Source organism: Pantherophis guttatus, chromosome 1 (genome assembly GCF_059756535.1).
Source record: "Pantherophis guttatus breed Tessera chromosome 1, ASM5975653v1, whole genome shotgun sequence".
NCBI lineage: Eukaryota > Metazoa > Chordata > Lepidosauria > Squamata > Colubridae > Pantherophis > Pantherophis guttatus.
In genome coordinates this window covers 77,324,695-77,350,247 of record NC_142063.1, presented here as the reverse complement: position 1 = coordinate 77,350,247, position 25,553 = coordinate 77,324,695, and the positions used below count along the sequence as shown (strand labels likewise).

The 25,553-nt window shown below is 35.5% G+C and overlaps 1 protein-coding gene across 23 annotated transcripts in view; it reads right to left on the bottom strand.

The window, feature by feature from the left end:
• PHF21A (PHD finger protein 21A) overlaps positions 1 to 25,553 on the bottom strand; it is a 158,205-nt gene that overhangs the window by 80,858 nt on the left and 51,794 nt on the right. For 19 of the 23 annotated variants that reach the window (XM_087876644.1, XM_034417437.3, XM_087876720.1 and 16 more), the window contains 4 exons: positions 22,843 to 22,884; positions 21,808 to 21,963; positions 7,934 to 7,966; positions 6,203 to 6,268 (listed from right to left, as the gene is read on the bottom strand). In XM_087876644.1, the coding sequence (XP_087732770.1) occupies positions 6,203 to 6,268; positions 7,934 to 7,966; positions 21,808 to 21,861 (153 nt within the window). In that variant the 5' untranslated portion in view covers positions 21,862 to 21,963; positions 22,843 to 22,884. Of the gene's footprint in view, positions 1 to 6,202; positions 6,269 to 7,933; positions 7,967 to 21,807; positions 21,964 to 22,842; positions 22,885 to 23,990; positions 24,429 to 25,553 lie in introns of those variants that run through there. The other 4 variants (XM_087876724.1, XM_087876672.1, XM_087876709.1 and 1 more) reach the window with 2 other exon arrangements.

Genomic DNA, 25,553 nt, shown 5'->3' with positions numbered 1-25,553 from the left:
ACTAAATGAACTCTTGTAAGTCAAGGATCACCTGTACTGCAAAAGGAGGGCACTAGTGCTTTGCTATTTACACCTACCTATCTTTGTCCTAAAATTTTTCCACAGCAATTAGATCATTTGTTTTTCTGTAAACTTCTTACTAGTTGTGTTTTTTTTAAACTACTTCATAGTGATACTTTTATCTTCAGTCAGTATGTTTTTATTTTAACTTGTTTAAATGTTGTCTTGTTCATTTTACCAGGGATTTGGAGAAAGCATTTTTCTGGATGCTTCCAGTGCAGTGGGCTTTTTTCTCTTTTCATTTCTCCTTGTAAAGCTTCTCTAGAGAATCACAGCAAATAGTATTTATTAGGAATATTGTTTATTAGGAATATTTATTAGGAATTCAGTGATTTTGTGGCCCATGTTACACCACTGCTTCATAAGCTACAATGGCTACCAGTTTGTTTCCATGTGCAAGTCAAGGTGTCGGTTATTACCTTTAAAGCCCTACATAGCATTGGTCGAGGTTACTTGAGGAACCATCTCACTACATTGGGACTGACCTGCCCAATCTGCACCAGCCGAGGAGGCATGCTGCAGGCCCTGTTGGTCAAGAAATTCAAGCTGGTGAGATCCATTAGAAAGGCCTTCTCTGCTATGGCTTCTAACCTCTGGAACATCCTACCCCTTGAAGCGAGATTGGTTCCCATCCTTTTGACCTTTCATAAGGGACTGAAGACTTGGCTCTGTCAGATAGCTTGGGGCCTCAATGCAGGGAAGCATCATGCTAAAGGTGGTTGATGAATTAAGAGGCAATCCCACCTCTCCCCCCTGCACAACCTGCTCCTCTGTCTCTATCTTTTAATTGTAATTTTACTTTTGATTGCTATTTCCATTTTGATTGTTTTAGAAATATTTATCTTTTATGATTTTAACACTTTTCATGCTGAAAGCCACCCAAACATTTCGAAACAAGATGGGTGGCAAATAATTTTAATCAAAAAAAGTCTTTCTTCCTGTCTTCGGTGCTTTTTTCCATTGACGAGGCTGCTCTAGCCTGGGCCTATGAACACAACTTGAAAGGATCTGGCTGCTTGGCACTCCTAAGAGAGGGAGAAGGGAAGTAATACGATCTTTTTCTCTCCTGCCCCATTCTTCTTTCAGCATCATTCCTTTTTGGGATGCAGCCACACATCTAAGCTTCTTGTTCTTTCAATGCTTTCTCCACATAGATGTCCCAGTCAATTCCAATGACCAACTCCCTAATCCAATATCTAGAATACTCATATGAATAGTCTGGGCTAGTTACACAGACTTCACTGATATTTTGTAGCAAATACTACCTTACCCCTATCCCACTATCTCTTCACTTCTTTGGATTTCTTTCTTTTCTTTTTTCTTCTCTTTTTTCTTACAGCAAAAAGTTGGTTTTCTTCCACCCCCCTTTTCTTGACCCATCACGACCAGGCCACACTTTGAGTCTCAAGTGCCAACAGCTTCCCGCTCTAAGGTAATCGTGTTCCTTCTTTATAGGGACTGACCCTTCCCTTTACGTAGATATACAACAACAAGGTAACAGCTTACATGCAGTATCTTGACAGGACAGTATCTTTTACCATGCTGGAGGTTATCAGCATAGCTTAGGGCAAGTGGTCCCCAGCTTTTACGGCTTGGCGGCCCACAGGAGGGAGAAGGGAACCTGTCTGCTTGAGTAGCATCTCAGCCCGCCGCTCTGGCAGCCCAGGTTTGAACAGGACATGGCCTGGCAGTGGGTTGCGGCCTAGGGGTTGGGAACCCCTTTCTTAGGGGATATAAAGTTGGCAGCAAAATACATGCAGTGCTGTTCTTCCACAACACACTACTTGTTACGTTATATTAAGTCACATACCTCAAGTAAATGACATAGCTGGCCGTGAGAGTTGTAAAGGGGTTCAAATACTATATTTTAAGTTATATGTAAAGAAGTACTGAGTTTGGTGTAGCAATTAAGCCATCAGGCTAGAAATTGGGAGACTGAGTTCTTGTCCCACCTTAGACACAAAGACAACCAGGTGACCTTGAGCTAGTCACTTAACTTATTTTAATCCCTTTAAAATACCTGTGCTTTTAATTTATTTTTATTCTAGGGGTAAACTTTTTGAAAAAAAGAAAAAATAACTTTTTGTAGAAAGACATGTCAAGATTCACCAAAATACAAATTTTTTAAAAAATGCATTACCTGAGTTATCGCATACAATATGACTAGCCAAGCAGCTGAAACTACAGATACATGAGCCCTATTTCTGTCAAGTTCACTATGAAATTTAGGCAGTGGTGAAACGTAAAATTAGTTACTACTGGTTCTGTGGCTTGGTTGGGGGGATAATGTGACTGGGTGGGCGTGGCCAACTTTTTTTTTTTTTTACTTTTAAAAGCATTTTTTCTACAACCTTAAGATGTTGCAGAAAAAAATGCTTTTAGAAGCCTCTGACGATCAGGCAACTCAGCTGGGATCGCCAGAGGATTTTAAAAGCATTTTTTTCTGCAACCTCTTCAGCCGAAGAGGTTGTAGAAAAAAAATGCCTTTAAAAGCCTCTGATGATCCCAGCTGAGCTGTGGGATCATCAGAGCCTTTTTTTTTTTTAAAGCATTTTTAAAAGCATTTTTTAAAAGCATTTTTTCGGCCAAAGAGGTTGCAGGAAAAAATGCTTTTAAAAGTAAAAAAACCAGCCTCTGATGATCGTGCGGCTCAGCTGGGCATGGGGGGGGGGGGTAGGGCAGGGATTTTTGCTACCGGTTCTCAGAACCACCCGCCACCATCGCTACCGGATCGGGTGATCTGGTCCGAACCGGGAGCATTTCACCCCTGAATTTAGGTCAATATATCACTTCATAATCTCTTTTTCTTATTTTGTCAAGATAATATCAACACCATGAAGTATTTTCCAAATGAAAAGAGCTTGTATACAAAGTTCTATGCAGAGGATTCAAAACTTGTAATCAATTACAATTACTTGTAATTCAATCAAATCTTCCTGGAAGCACAAGCTACGTTGTTCTTATCTGACAGATTTTGTCATACACACCCACACCCACACACCAATAAAAGATTAATAGTTAAAAATGAATATTTTCCAAAGGTTCACAAATAAAAAAATGTTAAGTGTTACATAGTCTTTGTTACAGAATGGAGCTCCCTACAATGAAGGATCTCTGATACAAAATTAGGAAAACACCATATATCTATTTTAACAAAATTATAAACGCCATCACAATACAAAGGTCTATTTTATCTCTATTTATGTAAAGAATAATTGCAAATTCATCTATTAGCATATGAAACTTTTCTGAAACTATTAAAAAATACTGTGGGCTAACCAAGGAATTTACTAACTTAAAAATAGTTCACTGTATTAATTAATGTGAGAAATTTAAATTACTGATGGAATTTGACATGAAAGCACAATTAGTTCCTATCATACAGATAATTCATTGCAACCTGATCATTCTTTTTTCTTTTTTTCTCAGAAAAAGAAGGTAGAGGTTGCAATTTCTCTAAAGTATGAAAATCCCCCCCCCTTTTAAAACAATTAGATAATATAATTCATGGCACAAAGCTAATAAAACTTTTACTGAAAATCAGAAACTAAACTGGCATTTTTCATATAACCATGCCACTAGGAACGCAAAAATGTAATACACCTAGCTACTTCAGCACTGATCTAACATCAGATCAGTGCTGAATAGTAAATTTTCTAGCATTAAAGTAAGATTTCAAACTGTAAAGTTCAATTCAATAGCCAACTAAATTGGACAATATAAGATAAATGAGTCACAATAAATAATTAAAATTTTCCTTTAAATGTAAAAATTGTACTTTCATTTAACAATTCAAGCAGAAGCTAATGTACTAAAATATCATGTTAACAATTCCAATATTTTAAATATGATAAAGGCATATATTCATACATAGTTTGAAGTCAAGTTCTTCCTAACCAAGACAATTTTTACTTTGTCTATGTTAAATTAGCTGATATTTTATTTTTCCAAGTCTGAGAATCATTATTCCTAAATTACTCTTTTTTGTTTTTTGATAAGAATATTCCGAGCTACATAATTGGTTTAACAATTCTGTCTGGGCTTGAAGATATGGATCTTTGCCCAGGTTTTGAGCAAGGAAAAATTAAGACACTTTGCTTGATCCCTGTCCAGTCTGCCATTCTCACTCTCTATTATACTGTTATTATTGTATTTTCTGTTTTAGTTGTTGTGAGTTCCCCAGAGTTATTGGGAATTAATACAAATTGAATAAATATCAATTCTTTAAAAATGCATTCAACACAATGTATTTTTATACAGACCTCCTCCAGATATTGTGATGGCATATATTAACAAATATAATTCATTGAGCATCTGAACATAATTTAGAGGCATACACTAACCAAAGAATTGTTCCTACTTCCAATTCATGTAAAAGTGAGATGGATGGTTTTATAAAAGTAAATAAATACATCAAAGCCTTTGTATAATTTAAGCCCCTATATGATTTAAATATTTTTTCGGGGTTCTATTCAGAACATTCCAGAATTCAGAAAAAAAATGTCAAGGATGCTTTAAGAAAAGTTTTTGACAGGGGATTATGAATTCTGCCTGTATTTATTTAGGCTTATAACCACTTCAGTTGTAACCAATTCTAAGTATCTTACACTGATTCAGTCTTCCATAAATATATTTAAAGAATCAATATATGTATTTGATAGCCAGAATATATCAGTTTATAATTTTACTTATGTTGATTCTTGTTTTTAATGTTATGTTGGCCACCCAGAGTCACTCTGGCAAGTAGGTGGCCATATAAATTTATTTTTTATTCATATACGTATTAGAGATTTCTTCTTTGAATGCTTATGTGTATATATATGCTTCAGAGTACATTGTAGTATGTCGGAAATTCAGGACCGATATACATTTGAAAACATATGTGACAAGCCTTTCAAACATGTAATGTAACTCTATCTATCTATCTATCTATCTATCTATCTATCTATCTATCTAGCTATCTAGCTATCTAGCTATCTAGCTATCTAGCTATCTATCTAATCTATCAATCTATCCATCCATCCATCAATATGGTCCCAAAGCACTGCAGTGCATAGCATAGAAAATATAATAAAACACAAAGTAAGAATTACATAGCAGTAAGCATCTCCCAACTACAAGATTTAACAATTGAAAACTTTCCTGACATCTTCCCTTTTTTAAATTCCTTTCCTAAATAGTGGAAGTGAGGGCACACCACATGGACCTTTTGGGAGAAAGGGATTGGGAAAGGCTGTTCTAGAAGGGAAAATAAATTAATCATCTATTAATGTATTAAAGTAAACATAAAGAAAAATCTGTTCTTGGAAATGCCAGATGCTTTTGAGAGATCTAGGTGATTACATACACATAAACACACACTGAGTTTTCAAATATTCAACTGTTCTTCATTAAATAAGGTTTTCAAAAATGAGAAAAGGTTAAAAGATAAATAGAGTAATTCCATTCATTTCTACACTTTAATGAATGGTTTTTATATAAAGCCATAAAAGCCTAGTTGTTAGTTATCTGTCATTTCTTCCCTATCTTTAATGTTTAACCCATATTTAGACAATATTTCTTGGCAGTTCACCACCAACATTCAAATGCAATGGCAAACTGGAAGCAGTATGTAACCCTTGATAAAGTCACCCCTCTTCTTAAGTGACCACTTTTTTCCAATTTGCACCTTTTAGAGTATACACAGTACTCTTTTATGACATTACAGTTATAAAGCTAGATTCCAACATCGCACATCCCCAGATTAACTGCACTTAAAATATTGTCCCAAATGAGATTCAGTTTAGTGTGGTGGTTAAAGGCACTGGACTACAAGCTGAATTCTATGAATTCCAGTCCTGCCTTAGGCACAAAAAGCAACTGCATGACTTCAATCCAGTTACTTACTCAGTCCTGAGAAACTGGCAAATGTTGCAAAGAAAACTGTATTGATTTCTCCAAGTAGCTGCTAGGAGTCAAAGACTGTATGACTCAAAGGCATACATACATACATGATACAAATACGAAATAATTATTTCTGTTTTGGTACATACACTCAAGAAAATCTAAAATGCTGGCTTGCCGCATTTATTTTTAAACACACACAAAATTGCTAAAGTAGTAAATGTTTGGAATCCATGTCAAAGATATACCAGTTCCCTACCTGTTTTTCGCTCAAAGCTGTGATTTTGGCTTGGAGTTCATGAAGCTGCTTCTTTAAGTCAGCATTCTGCTTAGGAAAAAAAAAGTATAACAACAATTCTGCTTATTAATACAGATTTGCAATAAGACTGCTTAATAAAGCAAAAATACACTAAAATAATAAAGCAACTAAATGTACAAACAACATTTAAATTTCCTGGTACTATATTTGTTTAGTGACTCTCAGGCTAATGTCACAGTTGATAGAAGGCAAAATATGAAGTATGATTTACTGGAAATGTTTAATAAGGACATCAAGAGGACTTTAAATGGTCTATGAAAGCAAATATGGAAGCTCTATAGGCTGTTCTTTGCAAAGAAAAAATGAAATTATTTCAAAAGATCTTTAATACAAAACTATCACCTATTTCTAAATCTACCTCCAGCCTCTGGATCTTACAATCTGCATGAGGTAAAAGCAGATATACTTCAAAAAGTTTTAATGTATATACATATGTATTATAAATTCACTGAAAATTATCAAGTTCCTTAAAATCAAGAGCACTGGAATTCTGTTCTCTACAGTTAAGGGAAGACGATAAACCTAATAATAGTTATTAACTATAAATCTTGAATTTTTATTTCAAATTCTAACACAATTTACTAGAGTGGTGTACATATAGAGACAATGCTTTGATTGAGACTATACACAAGTGTATAGAAACTACAGTACCCAGAACTCAGTGCTTCATCAAACACCCCATTAAAAGCTTTGCAAAGCTCTTTTCTTTATGATAATATTGCAAACTATGTGCCCTGTATTGTGGGATATTTAATAAAGCTATAATTGTAAAATATTCCTTCAACATTCAGTGCTTGAATGGCTCTTTTATAAGGAAATGTACAACATGAATTATACAATCTATCATAACTTCTATATAAAGCATAGTTTCAGGAGAACTTTTTCAGTTTGAAAAAATTATGAACCACACACTGAACTATATAATTTGATATTACTGCTTACTTAATTCATACATAATAAAAATATAGGTCTATTCTAGAATATCAACTTATAACCATTCATTTAGTGACCATTCAAAGTTACTGAAAACAAAAACCTATGACCGGTTTTCACATTTATGACTACTGCAACATTCCCGTGTCACATGATCAATATTTGGGTGCTTGGCAACTGGCATGTATTTATGACAGTTGCACTGTCCTGGGTCATGTGATCACCATTTGTAACCTTCTCAGATTCTGCAGTGATTCACTTAACAATTGTGGCCAGGAAGGTCGTAAAATGGGGCAAAACTGACTTAAGAACTATCTTGCTTAGCAACAGAAATGTTGGGCAGTCTACCTGTAACATGACTGCATGTCAGACCTCATTCATTATTCATGCTCTGTTTAATTTTACTTCTGGGTTCAAAGCAAATTATAGATTCACCCAGTGGTAGTAAACTATGATTTTGCTTATCTGCCAAACAAGAATTACAAACTATGAATTAAAGCAAGTGTAAGTGTTAAGGCACTGGTTTAACAGAAACCCAAAATTAATCACAATTTTCTGAAGAGCAAAACGAAGTATCAAACATACTACTACTAGTACTACTACTACTTATAAACTGAATATATTTTATTAATGTTTTAATTTAATTTTGAAAAGTAATCCAAACACATAAAATTGGATCTTACATTAAACTTTATTAATATGATATTCAATTAAGAGTACAAATAAAATGTATTTTACCTGTGGATCCTGTTTCATTTGGGCAACCAATTTCTGAAAACAGAAGATAGATTTTGTTAGTGCTTTCTATGACTTTCTAAGATTCTAGTAAGGTCCAGCAAAGATGAGGTTAGTGTTGCCTGTTTTTCAACAAATGTGACACCACTGCTCCATGAAATATTCTGGCTACCAGTATACTTCCAAATGCAATTCAAGGTGCTAGAAGTCACCTTTAAAGCCCTTTATGGCTTGGAGTCAGGTTACTTATGGGACTCTCTCTCCCCAGTTGTCTCTACCATTCCTGTCTGATCAGGCAGGAAAGGCATGCTCTAGATACCATTTGTTAAAGAATATCACATGACAGACCTAAGAGAACCTTTCCTATTATGGCATCCACCCTCTAGAGGTTGGATTGGCCATGTCTCTGTTGACTTGCGAAAAGTCCTATCTTGAAGACCTGACTCTGTGCTCAAGCCTGTGTTGACTGATGCCTTTTATAATTTGTCCCAGATTCTATATGCATTTATGTTTTTTTGTATATGTTTTATATTTTTAATGTTATTAGCTACCCAGAGTCATCATTTACAGGAAGTCTTCAATTTACAAGTTCATTTAGTGACCGTTCACAGTTACAATGGCACTTGTGACTTATGATCATATTTCACACTTACGACCATTGCAGTATCCCCACGGTCACATGATCAAACTTCAGATACTTCGCGACTGACTCATATTTATGACTGTTGCAGTATCCCGGGTTACGAGACCACCTTTTGCAACTTTCTGACAAGCAATTTTAATGGGGAAGCCAGATTCACTTAACAACCATGTTACTAATTTAATAACTGCAGTAATTCACTTAACAAGAAAAGTTGTAAAATGGGGCAAAATTCACTTAACAAAAGTCTCACTTAGCAACATCAATTGTGGTCATAAGTCGAGGACTACTTGTAATTGAAATGAGTGGTCATAGACGTGTATTAAAACATAATATGCCAATAGGTCCCCTCAAATTGTCTACCCCCACAGTATAGCATTAAGACCAGTGGTAGCCAGAATAATTTAAGAGCAATTAAAGTTGACTCTCAGTAATTAATAGTCAAAACAGGCATATTAATTATTTTGGACCCATGGAGATTCTCTTTAGGAAAGGGCATATATGCCTCCTTCAGAAGTGATTATGAGAAATTCAATGCCACTTATGCTTACCAAGTCAATAATTGCTTTGTTAGAACTTATCAGCCAAGATAGGCAAGGATCAAGTCAACAGTGTTCCACTTCGATAGACTACAATGATGTAAACAGAACTCCAAAAATCTAACAGGGCAACATTCTAAAAACTCCTTCAGTAGCAATCAAATATCAAATTTACATCATATGGGTGACAAAGAACTGACATCAACAAAGCCAGATGCAAATCTGGGTAAGTATCACCCCAGCACAAAGTATCCATTAATCTTGGTACACTGACAGATTCCATTTACTAGAGATATAATTTAGAGGAATGTGTGCATCACTGAGTAGCAGTACTCTTTATAGAGTTGCACTTACAATCCTATGCTTTCAGCCCAAAATGTAGCCAAAATAAGCCATTGTGTTAGTTCCCCTTCCAAATTTTATTGTATATCCAATAACAAAGAAAATATCTTAATTAAACATTATCTCAAGTATCTGAAGTATGATTATTTTGCTGAATTAACAATTTTAAGGTCAATAGAATCTTATTTCATAGGTTTAAAATACTCCATCATTAAATTAAAAAGATAAGACATTTAAACTTACTTTTCTAAAGGTCACATAGATGACATGAATTTTATTTTACATGTTTCAATTTCTTTTTTTTTTTTTTTTTATTGCAAAAGTTTTACAATTACATTTTCACCCCTTTTTTCACCCCCCCACCTCCTGAAGTAGACAATTTTCTTTGGGACAAAGTGAAAGAAATAAGAGTTAAATTAGAACAACTTCAGGTATTAGAAGGTATTAGAAGACTGTTTTATCTTCTAACATAATGCATGGAAAATTCCTTATGTCCACTTTGGTTGCTCAAGAGCAAGCCATTTGAACTAATGCAATCAAGGCCAGAATTGAGAAAAACATCAAATGATTCTAAGTGCAGGCTTTGCAAAGAAACAGAAGAAACTGTACTACAAATTGCCTATAAACAACACCATAACAGTCACCAAAATGATCCACTGGAACATATGTAAAAATTGTATGCCAGTAACGAAAGACTGGAAGGAACATAAAAAAGAAAAGAAACATAGAAAAAGTAATTGAAAGTGAGCAGATTAAAGTACTGTGGGACTTCCGACTGATAAAGTCTTGGTTTAAATTAAGTCTTCATATCAGACTTAATTGTGGTTGAAAAGTATGGATAATCGCTATAGCAATACCAGGTGAGAGTAAAATACAGGTAGTCCTCAACTTACAACCACAATTGAGCCCAACATTTCTGTTGCTAACAAGACTGTTGCTAAGTGAGTTGCCCCCCTCCCATTTTAACAACCACAGTTGTTAAATGAATCATTGCAGTTAAGTGAATCTTGCTAGCTTTCCCCATTGACTTTGCTTGCAGAAAGCCAGATGGGAAGGTTACAAATGGAGATCACATATTCCCAGGACACTGCAACTGTCATAAATACATGCCAGTTGCCAAGTGCCCAAATTTTGATCATGTGACTGTGGGGATGTTGCAATGGTCATAAGTGTGAAAACTGGTCATAAGTCACTTTTTTCAGTGCTGTTGTAACTTTAAACAGTCACTAAATAAATGGTTGTAAATTGAGAACTATCTGTAGAAGACAAAGAACTGGAGAAGATCACAAGGTGTCAAAATCTGAAACATTATGGCATAAACCAACCATGGTGGTCTCAGTGGTTATCCGCACACAGGGTGTCATATCAAAAATTCTTGGATGGTACTTAGAAAACCTAAGCATTAACAAACTTTCCATCAGTCAATTACAAAAAGCCATGCTACTTGGATCCAAACATATACTGTGCTAAAATATTCCAGCATCCTAGGTTCTTGAGAAGAACTCAATATGTATGAAAGCCAACATCAGTTAAAGAATTGGCAACTATGATTTCACATTGTTATGTATATAATAACAATAATATTGTAACATGCAACAAAAAGTATGGATCTGAAAATTAAAATATTAAAAGAAAAAGTAATCATGTTGATAGAAAAAAAATGAGTGATTGAAAGTTATAAATGATGAAAAATAGAGAAATTGATTAATCTGTGTACTTATATACCTTCATATTTAATAAAAATAGAAAAATGAATGGAGAAATATTAAGACAAGCAAATACTGTTAGGAAAGTACAGGATGTCATGCAATCTCCTGCAAAGAATGAATGTTAAAAGGAGAAAACACATGACGTAGGTAAGTGGGAATATTACCCAGTATAAGCTTCAAAAAAGAAAAATATTAAAACAATGCCTATGACCCCATTATTTTCTCAGATTTTGTAGCATAAGCAAAGGTAATGAAAAATATCTAGAACAAACAAATTTTTAAAATGACACGTTAAAATTCTGTAACTTCTGACGCTCAATTCCAAAGAAAACTTTGTCTGAAAATTTCCTGACTTAACATTTAAATTAAAAGCAGGCCGAAAAATAAACTTGAAATTACAGCTGAATATAATTTTCAATATTTCTAATTATCAGCCTTGCTGATTTGAGCTTCCAAAAGATGTAGTTGCCTAACATTTAACAAATCACCATTGTCATAAGGATGACTATCTAATGCAGGCCTGGTGGCCTGTGGGCCGGATGCGTCACGCACAGGCTACGCCCACCCTGGCTCCGCAAAGACAAGTCACAACACATCACAATACAACACGTGATGTGATCGAGTTTGACACCTGTGCTCTAGAGTTTATTGTATTTTTATTTAGTGTATGGCATCTACAGATGTCATGCAATCACTGGTATACAAATTTAGTTTAAATAAAGTGTCAGCAAATTTACATATATGGCGGCTGATACACCATTGATCTAAAATTGTGATGTCCCTCCAAGAGATGCTATAAATAAGTTAAAATTATTTCAACTAATAAAAATGTTACGTTTTATGTTGCTTTTTCTGATACCAAAAACAATTAAAATATGGAGTCTCTTTAACAGCTAAGCTATTACTCCTTATATACTACTGTCATAAGTCTGCCAAAACATAAATTTGCTAGTTTTTTAAAGTGAGCAGGTTGCAAAAATTATAATTCTTTCAAAGCCCTAAAAATCTCAGCTACAAAAAAAAAATTTGAAATATTATTTGAGAAGACCTTTACTCAGACATTTGTATGTCAAAAGTATAATACCCTAGAGAGCAAAGTATTAGCTGCTTCAGCATACGATACAATTGTTTATTAAACAAAAAAAAATTAGGGTTGTAAAAGTCCTCAAAAAGGATGCTCCAGAAAGTCCAGAAGAATGTTCAAGGCATCTCTTTCTGAACTTCTGAAGCAGCTGTTTCAGAATCATATTCATATAGTTATTTCAGATGTTGTCCATGGCATTCTCTCCATATCACAACTATATCCACTTTTTTCTCCAGGAAAGGACTGTCATGTCCATTCACACACATATGGGGAAACAACCATGAGTACCTTTAGGAAATTGAAAAGGATATTTCATATGAATTCCAACAGCTTCAATAAGGATTTGAAAGATCCTAAATATTTTAATCATATCTTTTTGAGCTCAGAATTATCCATGCTAATCATTAGGCAAAGCAATTATCAGTCTTGCATGGAAGTTTGTTACCAATGACCTAAACTTTTGTCTACAGTTTGAGACAAATTATACATAAGTAAAAAATAAAAAACAAAAGATGCTTGAAAATTATTTGAAATATACGGCTGACTAAAGCTACAAGTATATTTTGTATAATAATTCTCTTGTAGTCTTTATGCTTGTGGTAACTAAATACTGACTTAATTTATGAATTTGTATCATTACATTCTAAACATTGTTTGTCTTCAACTCAAATTTATGTCAGTCCTACTTACATAGGATGCTTTTCAGCTTACTTCTGCTTAAAAAGATATGGATGTGGTCCTATGATTTTACCTACAGTGCATTCAGAAAGCTTTCAGACTTCCTTCACTTTTGTCAATTTTGTTATGCTGCAGCCTGATTCTACAGTTGTTGAAATTAATTTCTCATTAATCTACATTTAATATCGTGTAATGTCAAAATGAAAACAGAATTTTAGAAATGTCTGTAAATTTATTAAAAATAAAAAACCTGAAGTATCATATTGGCATTAAGTATTCAGACCCTTCTTCACTCAGTACTTTCATAAAGCACCTTTGGCAGCAATTACAGTCTCAAGTCTTTTTGGATATGATGTGACAAGCTTTGCACACCTGAATTGATGGATTTTCTACCATTCTTTCTTGCAAATCCTCTCAAGCTCATACAAGTTGGATGATAATCATTGGTGGACAGCCATTTTTTTTTTTTAATTTGATTTATATGCCGCCCTTCTCCGGAGACTCAGGGCAGCTTACAGTGCATTAAGCAATAGCCTTCATACTTTTGTACATTTTATACAAAGTCAGCTTATTGCCCCCACAAACTGGGTCCTCAATTTACCTACCTTAGAAAGGATGGAAGGCTGAGTCAACCTTGAGCCTGGCAAGATTCGAACTTACTTTAATTGCAGACAGCTGGTGTTAAATTACAGTGCTTAGTCTGCAGAGCTATCCAGGCTCCTATTTTCAGATTTTCAGATCTCCCCAGAGATGTTCAGTAGAGTTCAAGTCAGGGCTCTGGGTGGGCCACTCTAAGACATTCACAGAGTTGTCCCTAAGTCACTCCTGTGCTGTCTTCGCTGTGTGCTTAGGATTGTTGTCATGTTGGAGAGTGAATCTTTGGCTCAGTCTGCGGTTCTAAGCACTGTGAAAAAGGTTTTCATTGAGACTATCCCTGTACTTTCCTCCATGCAGCTTTCCCTCAACCCTGACCAGTCCCTGCGACTGAAAAACACCCCCACAGCATGATGCTGCCACCACGCTTCACTGTTGGGATGATATTGGGAAGATGATGAGTGGTACCTGGTTTCCTCCAGACATAACATTTAGAATTGAGGCCAAACAGTTCAATCTTAGTTTCATTAGACCAGACAACCTTGTTCCTCACAGTCTGAGAGTCTTTCAGGTGCTTTTTGCAGACACCAAGCGGGCTTTCATGTGTTTTGTACTGAGTAGAGGCTTCTGTCTAGCCACTCTGCCATAAAGCCCAAATTGGTGGAGGGCTGCAGTGATGGTTGTCCTTTTGGAACGCTGTTCCATTTCCACATAAGATCTCTGGAGCTTGATTAGAGTGACCTTTGGGTTCTTGGTCACTTCTCTAAGGCCCTTCTCCCCTGATTGTTCAGTTTGACCAGGCAGCCAGCTCTTGGAAGGGTCCTGGTTGTGCCAAACTTCTTCCATTTGAGAATTATGGAGGCCACTGTGCTCTTAGGAACCTTCAGTGTAGCAGAAATTTTATTGTAGCCTTCCCCAGATCTGTGCCCTGTCTGTGAACTCTGCAGGCAGTTCCTTTGACCTCATGGCTTTTTCTCTGCTACACTATGTATTGTCAGCTATGAGGCCTTCTATAGAGAGGTATGTGCCTTTCCAAATCATGTCCAATACATTTATTTTACCACAGGTGGACTCCAATCAACATGTACCTGTAGAAACATGTCAGCAACAATCAAGAGAAATAGGGGGCACTGGAGCTAAACTTCAAGTATTGTTGCAAACAGTCTGAATACTTATGCCAATGTGATATTTCAGTTTTTTTCTTTTTAATAAATTTATAGACATTTCTAAAATTCTGTTTTCACTTTGTCATTATGGGATACTGAGTGTAGATTAATGAGAGAAAAAATGAATTTCAACAACTATAGAATCAGGCAACAGCATAACAAAATTGACAAAAATGAAGGGTGTCTGAATACTTTCTGAATGCACTGTATAATCAAATCTTGGCTATAATCAAATTTTAAGAGCTGGAACAATTTTCTAAAAGTAATCCAAGCCATATTTGATCATCTATAACCGTGATGGCGAACCTATGGCATGCGTGCCACAGGTGGCACGGATAGCCATATCAGTGGCAGCCAGGTAAGCTCTGGCGCGCATGCACACGCCGGCCAGCTGATTTTCAGGCCTTCTGGGCCCACCAGAAGTAGTGAAACAGGCTGTTTCCTGCCTCCAGAGGGCCAGGGGTGGGGGGGTGGCCCGTTTTTCTTTCTTACCTGGCTCCAGATCCTCTCTATGCATCTGCGGAGGGCGAAAATAGCCTTTCCCACTCCCTCAGAGGCCCTCTGGAGGCCTGAAAAGGCCCATTTCCCAACTCCCGGTGGGACAGGAAGTGATGTTTTTTACTGTTCCCAGCCTCCAGAGACTCCTAGAGAGGCTCTGGAGGCTGGGGACAGCAAAAAACATCACTTCCTGTCCCACCGGGAGTTGGGAAATGGGCCCTTTCAGGCCTCCGGAGAGCCTCCGAGGGAGTGGGAAAGGCTGTTTTCGCCCTCTGCAGATGCATAGAGAGGATCTGAAGCCAGGTAAGAAAGAAAAATAGGCCTACCGGGCCATCGCGTGCCAGAAGCTGGGGGGAGGGGGGAGGGGGGGTTGCGCGTGCATGCGTAGGGCAGGGCACATAGAATTATGGATTTGGGCATGTGTGCGCACGGACCTCCCCCGTCCCCCCTCTCCTGGCACGCAATGGCAAAAAGGTTAGCCATCACTGATCTATCAAATCTTTTTCATCCTATGTACAGTTTTTCTGATATGCATGTCCCCTTTAAGGCAATCCAGTTTGTAAAGCATTTTCTGGATGCTGATTGGGCATTGTAGTTTTTTACTCAAAAGCCTAACAATTAAAGCTTGAGATATTTTTTGTAGAGAGCTCTGTATAAAGTGTATTGCAGAAGTTTATTCTGCCCAGATTCCATGTACTGGGTGGACTACAAAATGGCATACTGACCATAGCTGATTCAATTTAATGAATTTCTTACTGTCAAATCCAGCTTTTTTGTGGATACAGTGTAACAGCTCTTATTCAGTCTTTCCATTAAATAAGATACTGATATACAGAGATACAGATTTACTCACTCACTTGAAATCAGAGCTAGATATTATTTAGCATAATGATAGCATATCATCCCAAATCAGTGGATGACCTGAAAGGTTGCACAATGTTCTTAGATAATATGGGAGATAAAATACAGGCCTACGTTACATGTCAAAATAATGTCAAAATACAGAGTAATAGTCCCCTAGCACCACCTTGTGGAAACAATGATCCCAGGTTCAAATGTAACTATTAAAGGAATTCCCCAATTCCCAGAAGCCACATATTAAGAGGTACACTATACCTTTTCCAAGTTGATGGCAGCATTTAGCATTAGGTGGCATGCCAAGGGTAAGAGTGAAAGAGTAAAGTGGACAGGATCAGAACAAAGTCAAACAAACCACAAGTTAAAGATTTCTGGATAAACAAACATTCTTCAACTGGCAATTGCCTAACCTGTATTTCAGAAAGATCTGGAAGAAAGGTATCACTATCTTAGCAGACAGCATACTTTTGCCATCCCTGCCTAACAAATTCAAGTTGTCTGAACTAGTTGTCTACGATACATCTTACAACATCAAGTTGTCTACGATACATCATACAACATCAAGTTGTCTACGATACATCTTGTGTGCATGTGTTTATTAAAATATACATCTCTTTTGTCATTATTTTAAAAGTAAGTGGATACATTTAAAGCTATTTTTGAACTTTATATATAATCATAAATGTCAAGTACATGCAATCTGGGATATTTTTTAACTTTTTTTAATTCCTAATTCTTCCAAAAGAGCCTGTTTAAACTAATGGTAAAACACTGGACTAGAAGTGGAGGGAATTGAGTTCTAGTCTTGCCTTAGAATAGAATATCTCTCAGTTCTCAGAAGGCAATGGCAAACCACTTATAAAAATGTTGCTTAGGAAACTGCCCATAAAGTCACCAGGTGCCATCTAACCTGAAGGGATACATACAGAGATAAAAAAAGCACCTTTTTTAAATAGGTTGTTTCCTACTACTCTGCCATAAAATTTAAAGTGTTATTTGCCAATGAATTTTGGTAGCATGTGTAGAATGAGGTTATGGGGTATAGCTAGTTCATCTTCGAAATAACTGATATATCAATCTCAATTTTCTAAACTGAAAAGTTTGAAAAAAATAACAGGATTGTACTCTCCCTGACTTTTCTCATTATAGGTCCGCTAATAAGAAAACTGTAACAGTTATAACAAGTCAGTTGGAAATAACCCAGACAATCAGTTGTATCTAAAATATCTGGAGTTAAAACGCCAATGGCTATTTTAAAAGGCAGATAACTTAGAAATACCGTATTTTTCGCACTATAAAACACACTTTTCCCCTCCAAAAAAGTGGGTGGAAATGTCTGTGCATCTTATAGAGCAAATATTGAAGGGAGGGGAGGGGGAGGGAGATCACCACCGCCACGGCCTGTCACTGCTGCTGCCGTTTGCCGCCGCCGGGGAATGCCAAGCAGCTGATTGGCAGTAAGATTGGCCTATCAGAATACCACAATCAGCTGTTCTAGGTGGCAGGGATCACCTATCGCCGCCGCCATCAATCGCCACCCCCAATCGCCATTTGATGGCAGCAATCAGTGGTGGCGATTGACGGCGAATGGTGATCCTTGCTGCCTAGAACAGCTGATTGGCAATATTCCAGGAGGCCAATCCAACCACCAATCAGCTGATCGGCAGCAAAGTCTCCAGTGTTCCCCAGTAGCAGCAGTAGCTCAGCTCAGTTAACTGGTAGTGGGAGCAACAGAGCGGAGCCCTGACGAGTCACATGCTGGGGCTGCAATAACGTGCTAAAGCTAACCAGGCTGTTCACTGTTTGCTTCAAGGACGCTAGCCAGATGAATATCAAATGGATGCTGGGAGGCAGAGGCAGATTTTTTTTTCTTGTTTCCCTCCCCAAAAGCTAGGTGTGTCTTATGTTCAGGAGCATCTTATAGTGCAAAAAAAAAAAATACACAAAAGTTATTAATCTATTGGAAACTAACACAAAACTAAAAGAGTTCTATCCCTCTTGCGGGAACTTCCTGAATTTGCAAGCTATTTATTCACTGGCATTTAAGTATTAGCCCAGGGGCAACTTCTGTTCACTTTGGTTACCAGCAGAAGCTGGAATCCCTTTAGTGGATATTAGCACTTCACGAAGAATTCAAATGAACGAAGCTGAAATAGAAATTCCTTAAAGTTCACCCACTTAAATCTTGATAATAGAGACCAGAGTGTCTTCAATGTCTTTCAATTCAAAGCCAAATTACTGTACCTTCTAGAGAAAACAAATGTTAAAATCATAGTATTATGTTCTTACAGCTTTGTAAGGAAGACAATAAGACAAAAAAGGCATGCATGTCAGTTGCAGTAACTTGCAGTATCTGTACACATGCTGCTTTCAAGGTTAGAGTGTAAATTTTATAAACCATTTCAGAACGTTTTAAGATTCAAATTTTGTAATTCAGTTTCATGAATTATATTTCTGTTTTTAATGTCGCATGGATTGTAAGTAAGAACCGGGTGTTCAACTCAGCTTCAATAACAATAATTTATGAGTTGAAAATAAGGAAATAGTTTAGTAACATACATGGTTTCAGAAAGTTGAGAAAAAGGTAAAGAACTCAGCTGGCTGAAAAAAAAAACTGGTGGAGTATTAAAAAATGTTAAAAGAGCACACAAAACTAAATTTATTTTTGTTTTATTTCTATGTTTTTTCTGCCTCTGTCTCTTAAGACTTTTAATTAATATCAGTTGTAAGTTTCATATGTATGTGTATGTGAAGTATATATGTTATGGAAGACCAATGAATACTTCTTTGAGTCCCAGAAAATTGTGGACAATAAAAAACAGAAATAGAAACAGACAAACACTAATCATAGTGCTGAATTTAGAAATGTGCCAAAATTTACCAAGAAACTAGTATTTTTTAGCCTGATCTCCTGAAATTAGACGAGTTTCTAATAAGTTTCTGTAAGTATGGCCACCAGTCAATGTACCCATCTCCTTCAATTCTTCTCTTGTTCTTAGTTCCCCTTGGTTGTTTAGCAATTCTTTATAGGTTTTCATTTTGGTGGTATCCATGGCGTTCGGGTAGATCTGACCTTCCATGGTCGATAACCATTCCGGAATTTTATTGTAGTGTGTTTTTTTAATGCCCTGCCATGTCTGATATAATGTTTGTCTAAGAATATGCCTCTGGAAGTATCCATGTCGTTTATCGGTGCCCTCCCATAGAAATGCATGCCATCCTCGTTGTAAATCGAATCCTTCTAAATTTAGTAATCTTTTATTTTTAGTTCCATCGATTCTTTAATCCAAATCAGTGCTGATGCTTAATAGTATGTTTCCCAGTCCGGTAGTGCTAGTCCTCCTCTTTCTCTTGTATCTAGTAGGTGTTTTATTTTAATTCTTGCTTTCTTCCCTTGCCAGATGTAGTCTGCTATTAATTTATTGAAATCCTGAAAGAAATTCTTCCCCGGTTTTATTGGGATCACTTGAAATAAATATAGAATTCTAGGTAGGACATTCATCTTAACTGAAGCGATCTTTCCCAAAAGAGATAGTTGGTAATTTTTTCCAGATTTCTAAGTCTCTTTTAATTTGTCTTGTCAATTTGTCGTAATTATCTTCTCTAATTGATGAGCTTTTATTAGTGAGCCATATTCCTAGATATTTTACCTTCTTTGTCGTTTGTATACCTAATTCGTCTTCTAGTTCCTTTTCTTGTTGATTGGTGAGATTTTTCGTTAGTGCCTTTGTTTTTTGTTTGTTGATTTTGAGTCCGGCTACTCTCCCATATTTTTCTATTTTATCTAATAATTTAATGCCGGTTGTTATTGGCTGTTCTATGATAAATACAATATCATCGGCGAAAGCTTGGAACTTGTATTCCTCCCTTTTAATTTTCAGGCCTTTTATTTCCTTATCTCTTCTAACTTCCTTTAAGAGTGTTTCCAAAGCTAATATGAATAACAGAAGAGACAGAGGGCACCCCTGTCTCACTCCTTTTGATATTGGAAATTGTTCTGTCATGTCGCCATTTATTGTTATTTTTGCCATTTAGGAGGAATAAATTTCCGATAAATTTCCAAATTATTTTTACCGGATTGTGGTCTGCCCATATATTTGTCATTATTTCTATTTCTTCTAGGTCTTTCCTGAGATCTGTTGTCATCCAGGCCATATCTATTCTAGACCAGGATAGATGTGGATTGGAATAGAACGTATACTGGTTTTTTTCTTTCTTTATTTCCCTCCAAGCGTCCTGAAGACATAGTTCTTGCGTCATCTCCTTAAAAGAATCTGGAAGGTCTTTTTCTTAGTTTTATTTTTCCTAGTACTCCAATAGTCTTTTTCCGTGTCCGAAATTGCATTGATATTCTCGTAATCCAAATCTTTTACTTTGTTGTGTATATTTTTGAAAAAGGCACATTGATTCTCATTTGGTGCATAAATCAAGATCAATAGTATTGTTTTTAATTCTGTTTGTATTTCAATCATTAGAACTCTCCCCTCATCATCTGCATATATCTGTTTTGTTTTTATATGTTTCCTAATATAGACTGCGATGCCTCTTTTTTTTTGTTCTGCTAGTGAAGTGTAAAGGTTCCCTAATCTTGTATTTTCTAATATCTTTTGGTGTTGTTTTTTGATGTGAACTTCCTGTAAATTTATGATATCCATCTCCAATTTTTGTAATTTGGTAAATGAGGAGATGGGTACAGACATTGACTGGTGGCCATACTTACAAATAAAATCAAGGTATAAGAAAGATTCAGCTCAATTTGGATTCCAGAAAGGCCAATACGAACTAGATAAAATTTTACAAGGATCACAGGACAAATTGATAAAAAAAGTTTATAATTATTTATGAGGGTATAAATTAGAAGAAGAGGTGGTCAAAGAAAACATGATAATTTGGGCAAAGAATTTTGGCTATATTGAATTGGACAAATGGGAAAAATTATGGACAATAAATTACAAATTAACAATGTCTGTACCCTATAAAGAAAATCTGCACAAAATGTTTTATAGGTGGCATCTCCCACCAGCTAGACTGGCAAGAATGTTCCCCAACACCTCCCCAACATGCTGGAAATGCAGACTACATAAAGAAACCTACTATCACATGTGGTGGACCTGCCCAAAGGCAAAACAATACTGGCAAATGATTAGAACACAAATAGAAGAAATTGCACAACAAAGAATAAAAATGAAGCCAGAAACCTTTCTACTAGGTATAATAAATGGACAATACGAAAAGGAAATAAAGTATTTAATCATTCATATAATAACAGCAGCACAAATAATTTTTGCACAAAATTGGAAGAGTAATGACATACTAACAGAAGATAGAATAATTAGTAAAATCATGGAATGTGCAGAAATGGACAGACTCACAAAGGAATTACAAGAAAAAGAGAAACATGACTATTATTTAGTATGGGAAAAGTGGTACATTTGGTTGGAAGTTAGAAAAGGAAAAAAAGATTAGGAAGTGACTGGAACGACCTAATATAGGGATAGGAACACAAACTACTAATACAGGTTAACAGTGAACCACAAAGATAGATATAGGAGAATAGACCAAAACAAGGAGAAGTCAAAAGCACAAATAAGAGCAGAGATTACAGTTGCGACAACTTTGATAACTTTTTGACAACTTTTTGTTTACCTGTTCTGTATGTTTTGTTATTTGTTTTGTTTTGTTTGTATTTTAAATAAATAAAATTTATATAAAAAAAGAGGAATTTCTAATAAGTTTTGCAAGTGAAACAAAGGGAAAAAAGTTATTTACCTGGTGAACCTGAATTTCTACTTTCAGAGCCTCCTGTAGAGTCTGCAACTCCATTCTCTGCCTTCTCCACTTTCTTGCTCTGTTGAGGTTACCAAATCCCCACACCTTCAGATGCTTCTTTTAATGAAAAGGAAAACTTTGCTTTTTACAGTAGTCCTATAAAAAAGTGTTTTAATAAAAGAAAAGGAAAAAACCATAAAGTCCTATTCATAGAACTAGTTATGAGATCAAGACACATAAACATATAATCCAATTTTTTATCTCAAGACTTTCAACAACTTTGCAACATAATTGCTTTACAAAACACAACAACTATGAGCCATACACTTATCTGATACTAAGTCCTAAATGTCTGATTTAACTTACTTCATAATAAATGGCCATAAAATTGAAAATGTATATTCCTAAAATCTTCTATGAAAACAAATGACAAATAAGAGAAGCAATTTAGAACTAAGGAGAAATTTCCTGACAGTTAGAACAATTAATCAGTGGAACAACTTGCCTCCAGAAGTTGTGAATACTCCAACACTGGAAGTTTTAAAGAAGATGTTGGATAACCATTTGTCTGAAGTGGTGTAGGGTTTCCTGCCTAGGCAGAGGGTTGGACTAGAAGACTTCCAAGGTCCCTTCCGACTCTGTTATTCTATTTCTAATACTAAATAAACTCTCAAGTTATTATTAAGCAATATAACTTTATATTAAATGAAAATAAGATAATATTGAGAAACTAAACAATTTCTTGCAATAATTAATTTACAAAAAATCTGTAACATTTTATTTTCAGAGCCATTATAATAGCCATAAAATAACTATTAAAAACTACAATTAAATAATTCTGAATCTAGACCTTTTTTGCCACCTTTTACAGTGTGATATACCAAGTTTATACTGGTGCTTTAAGATCCCCTTCTGAGAACATTATGTTCTGTAATAAATATTTCACACAATATACTTTATTTAATTGATGTCAGCTAAAAAGTGTACATTCTGAATTCACTTGTGTAGAAACTGCAAAAAAGTAAAACAGCTTACCAATTTTGCTAAACAAGTATCCTCTTCAGCCCTCTAGTCCCCCTACAAGAGAGAGAGAGAGAGGAATTGATCCGTTAACAATATATCTAATACTAACTTTTGAATAAAAATACAATTAGGAGACAACTGTCAAAAATAGTATTTATGAAATTATGACAATATATATTAAACAAAGAGAGGAAGGAAACATAGACTTGGAAGAAAGTGGGTGAAGTACCTTTGAGAACTTTGCTATATCAGAACAGGGATAAAATTCTTTTTCCAAATGGACAAATATTTTAAACAGAATTCAATCCTTATTATTCCCTTTTGCCCGCTGAAAACACCTAAAAGCAAAACCAAACTCCAAACCAGAATGAATTAATGAATTAAATATTTGTGATAATGCTAAATGGGATTATTTAATTTGCTCAATAATTTTGAGAGATAAATTTACTGAAACATCCCTTAATATTTGTTAAGTAACCCAGATTTCTCCAGTTTATAACCAACTTTCTAATCAATAGTTCTTGGCTCTCAGAAATGGAATTCAGGTTATGATGATGTGCCATCAAATCAGTGCAATCACACTGATTTTCCCCAAGCTCTGTCCTCAACCTGATCCTTCAGGTCATGCAATGGTGCATCCACTGTCTCTGCAATAAAATCCATCCGCCTTGCCGCTGACTGTCCTTTTTTTTCTTTTGTTTCACCATTCAAAGCATTATAGACTTCACCAGACAACTACTACTTCTCATATTTTTTTTCAAAATTAGGATAATTTAAACCTAGTCATTTATGCCTCAAATAAGAACTCTGGGTTGATTAATTCTATGATATATGGTTTCTTGGCCACTCATGGTATTCTGAGGAGTGCTCTGATTTCAAAAATGTTAGTACACTTTCTTCCTTAGTTCTCCAAAGTCCATTCACAGGAAAACCACTGGCACAATTTTGATTTTTATGGGGATAGACACGACATATCTGAATATTATGGGGATAGACACGACATATCTGAATAGCAATAGATTGCTATTTTACCAAATGCTATCTGTGGTACATAGCTGATTTGTACATTGCTGATAAGATTCTAAAAGACCCTTGATAGATTCTAAAGACATGCTGTAACTTCAGAATTTTCACTTTCAATTCTAAATTTGTTACAGTACCTGTTGTCATTAGTTTCCTTAGTCTTCTTTTTCTTTAATAATGTTAGTCCCATTTTTATTGCCTTCTTTGATTTTCATTACTAGAGTTTCTGGATCATTTGCATTTTCAGCTACCATAGTAGTATCAGTATCATGGTGACAGTTATTTATATTTTTCTCCATTTTTAAAACCATCCACATCTTCTTTCAACCCAGCTATCCTCTTCTATATATATCCATCATACTGGATGACTGGGTCCAGCCTTGTCTTACTACCTCTTGACCTGGAGACAACACATTTTGCTATGTTTCATCCAGACTGTGGCTTCTTGTCCGTAAATAGCTTTTGCGAAAGGATAATGAGAGATTCTGGAATTCCCATTGTCCTAAGCATATTCTATAGCTTGATATGGTCAACAGTCAAAATGTTTCTATAATCAATGAAACACATATAGACTTCTTTTCAGTATTCTTTGACTTTCTCAATTATCCAGAATGCATCAGCAAACTTGGGTCCTGCTAGGGGCTATTTGCAGTTTGACCAAATACAACCCACTTACTGTAATTTTAGCCAAGATCTAACAATTAATAAAGGTATTTAGTTTTTGTGAAGCTTACATTTAAATTCTGGACCTATTTTGAAAAAAAAGATGAATAATAACCACTTAAATAGTTCTACGAATACTTCATTTTCTCTTTATTCCTTAACAATTCCTTGCAATTGAAGTTTGAAATTCTATACCACTATAACTCAGATTTTGAAAACACTAGTACAAATTTGAGACGTAACAAAACATCAAACCAGGAAATATTTGAAAAGCTAAATTTTTAATTGAAACTCATTAAAATGACATTATGCATACATCTAAAGATGGATTATAGCATCACTATTCAGTTCTATGCTAGAAGATTAAATTGTGCAAATTTGCTTGTCATATTTTCAAATTACAAAAACGTAAGAAAAATTTTGAATTAAGTTAGACTGAAAAACAAATTCAGCTCTTCCAAGAGTCCTATAACTTCTTGCACAATTTATGATCTTATCCTGATTATTCCACACTCGCGCTAAATTATCTTAGTACACACAAAAAAGTAGAGTGAAATACTTTAATAACTTCATATATTATCTTTCCTATTAGTGGTTAAGGGGTTAGCTTAGCAGCCAGAGGACTGTGAGTTCTAGGTCTCTCGTAGGCATGAAAGCTAGCTGGGTGACTTTGGGCTCTCTCAGCTCAAACTATCTCTCAGGGTTGGTGCTGTGGAAAAAATAGGAGGGAGGCAGGATTATTAGGTATGTTCACTGCCTTGAATGTATATAAGGTATAAATATACATACCTATATATAGACACACCCACCCACAAAGAAGGATAAAAATCTAATAATGACAAACTTATAATAATGACCCTAGAAAAATCTAGATTAGAATTTGTGTTTGTGAGGATGTCTGTGGCAAACTTGGTGAGAAATTAAATAAAGGCATAGAAAAATCAAATGCTCCATTGTGATTTCTCAAAGATTTGACAGGGTCTTCTTCAGCCCTAGCTGAAGAAGACATACTACATACAGTAAGTTTATAAGAAGTA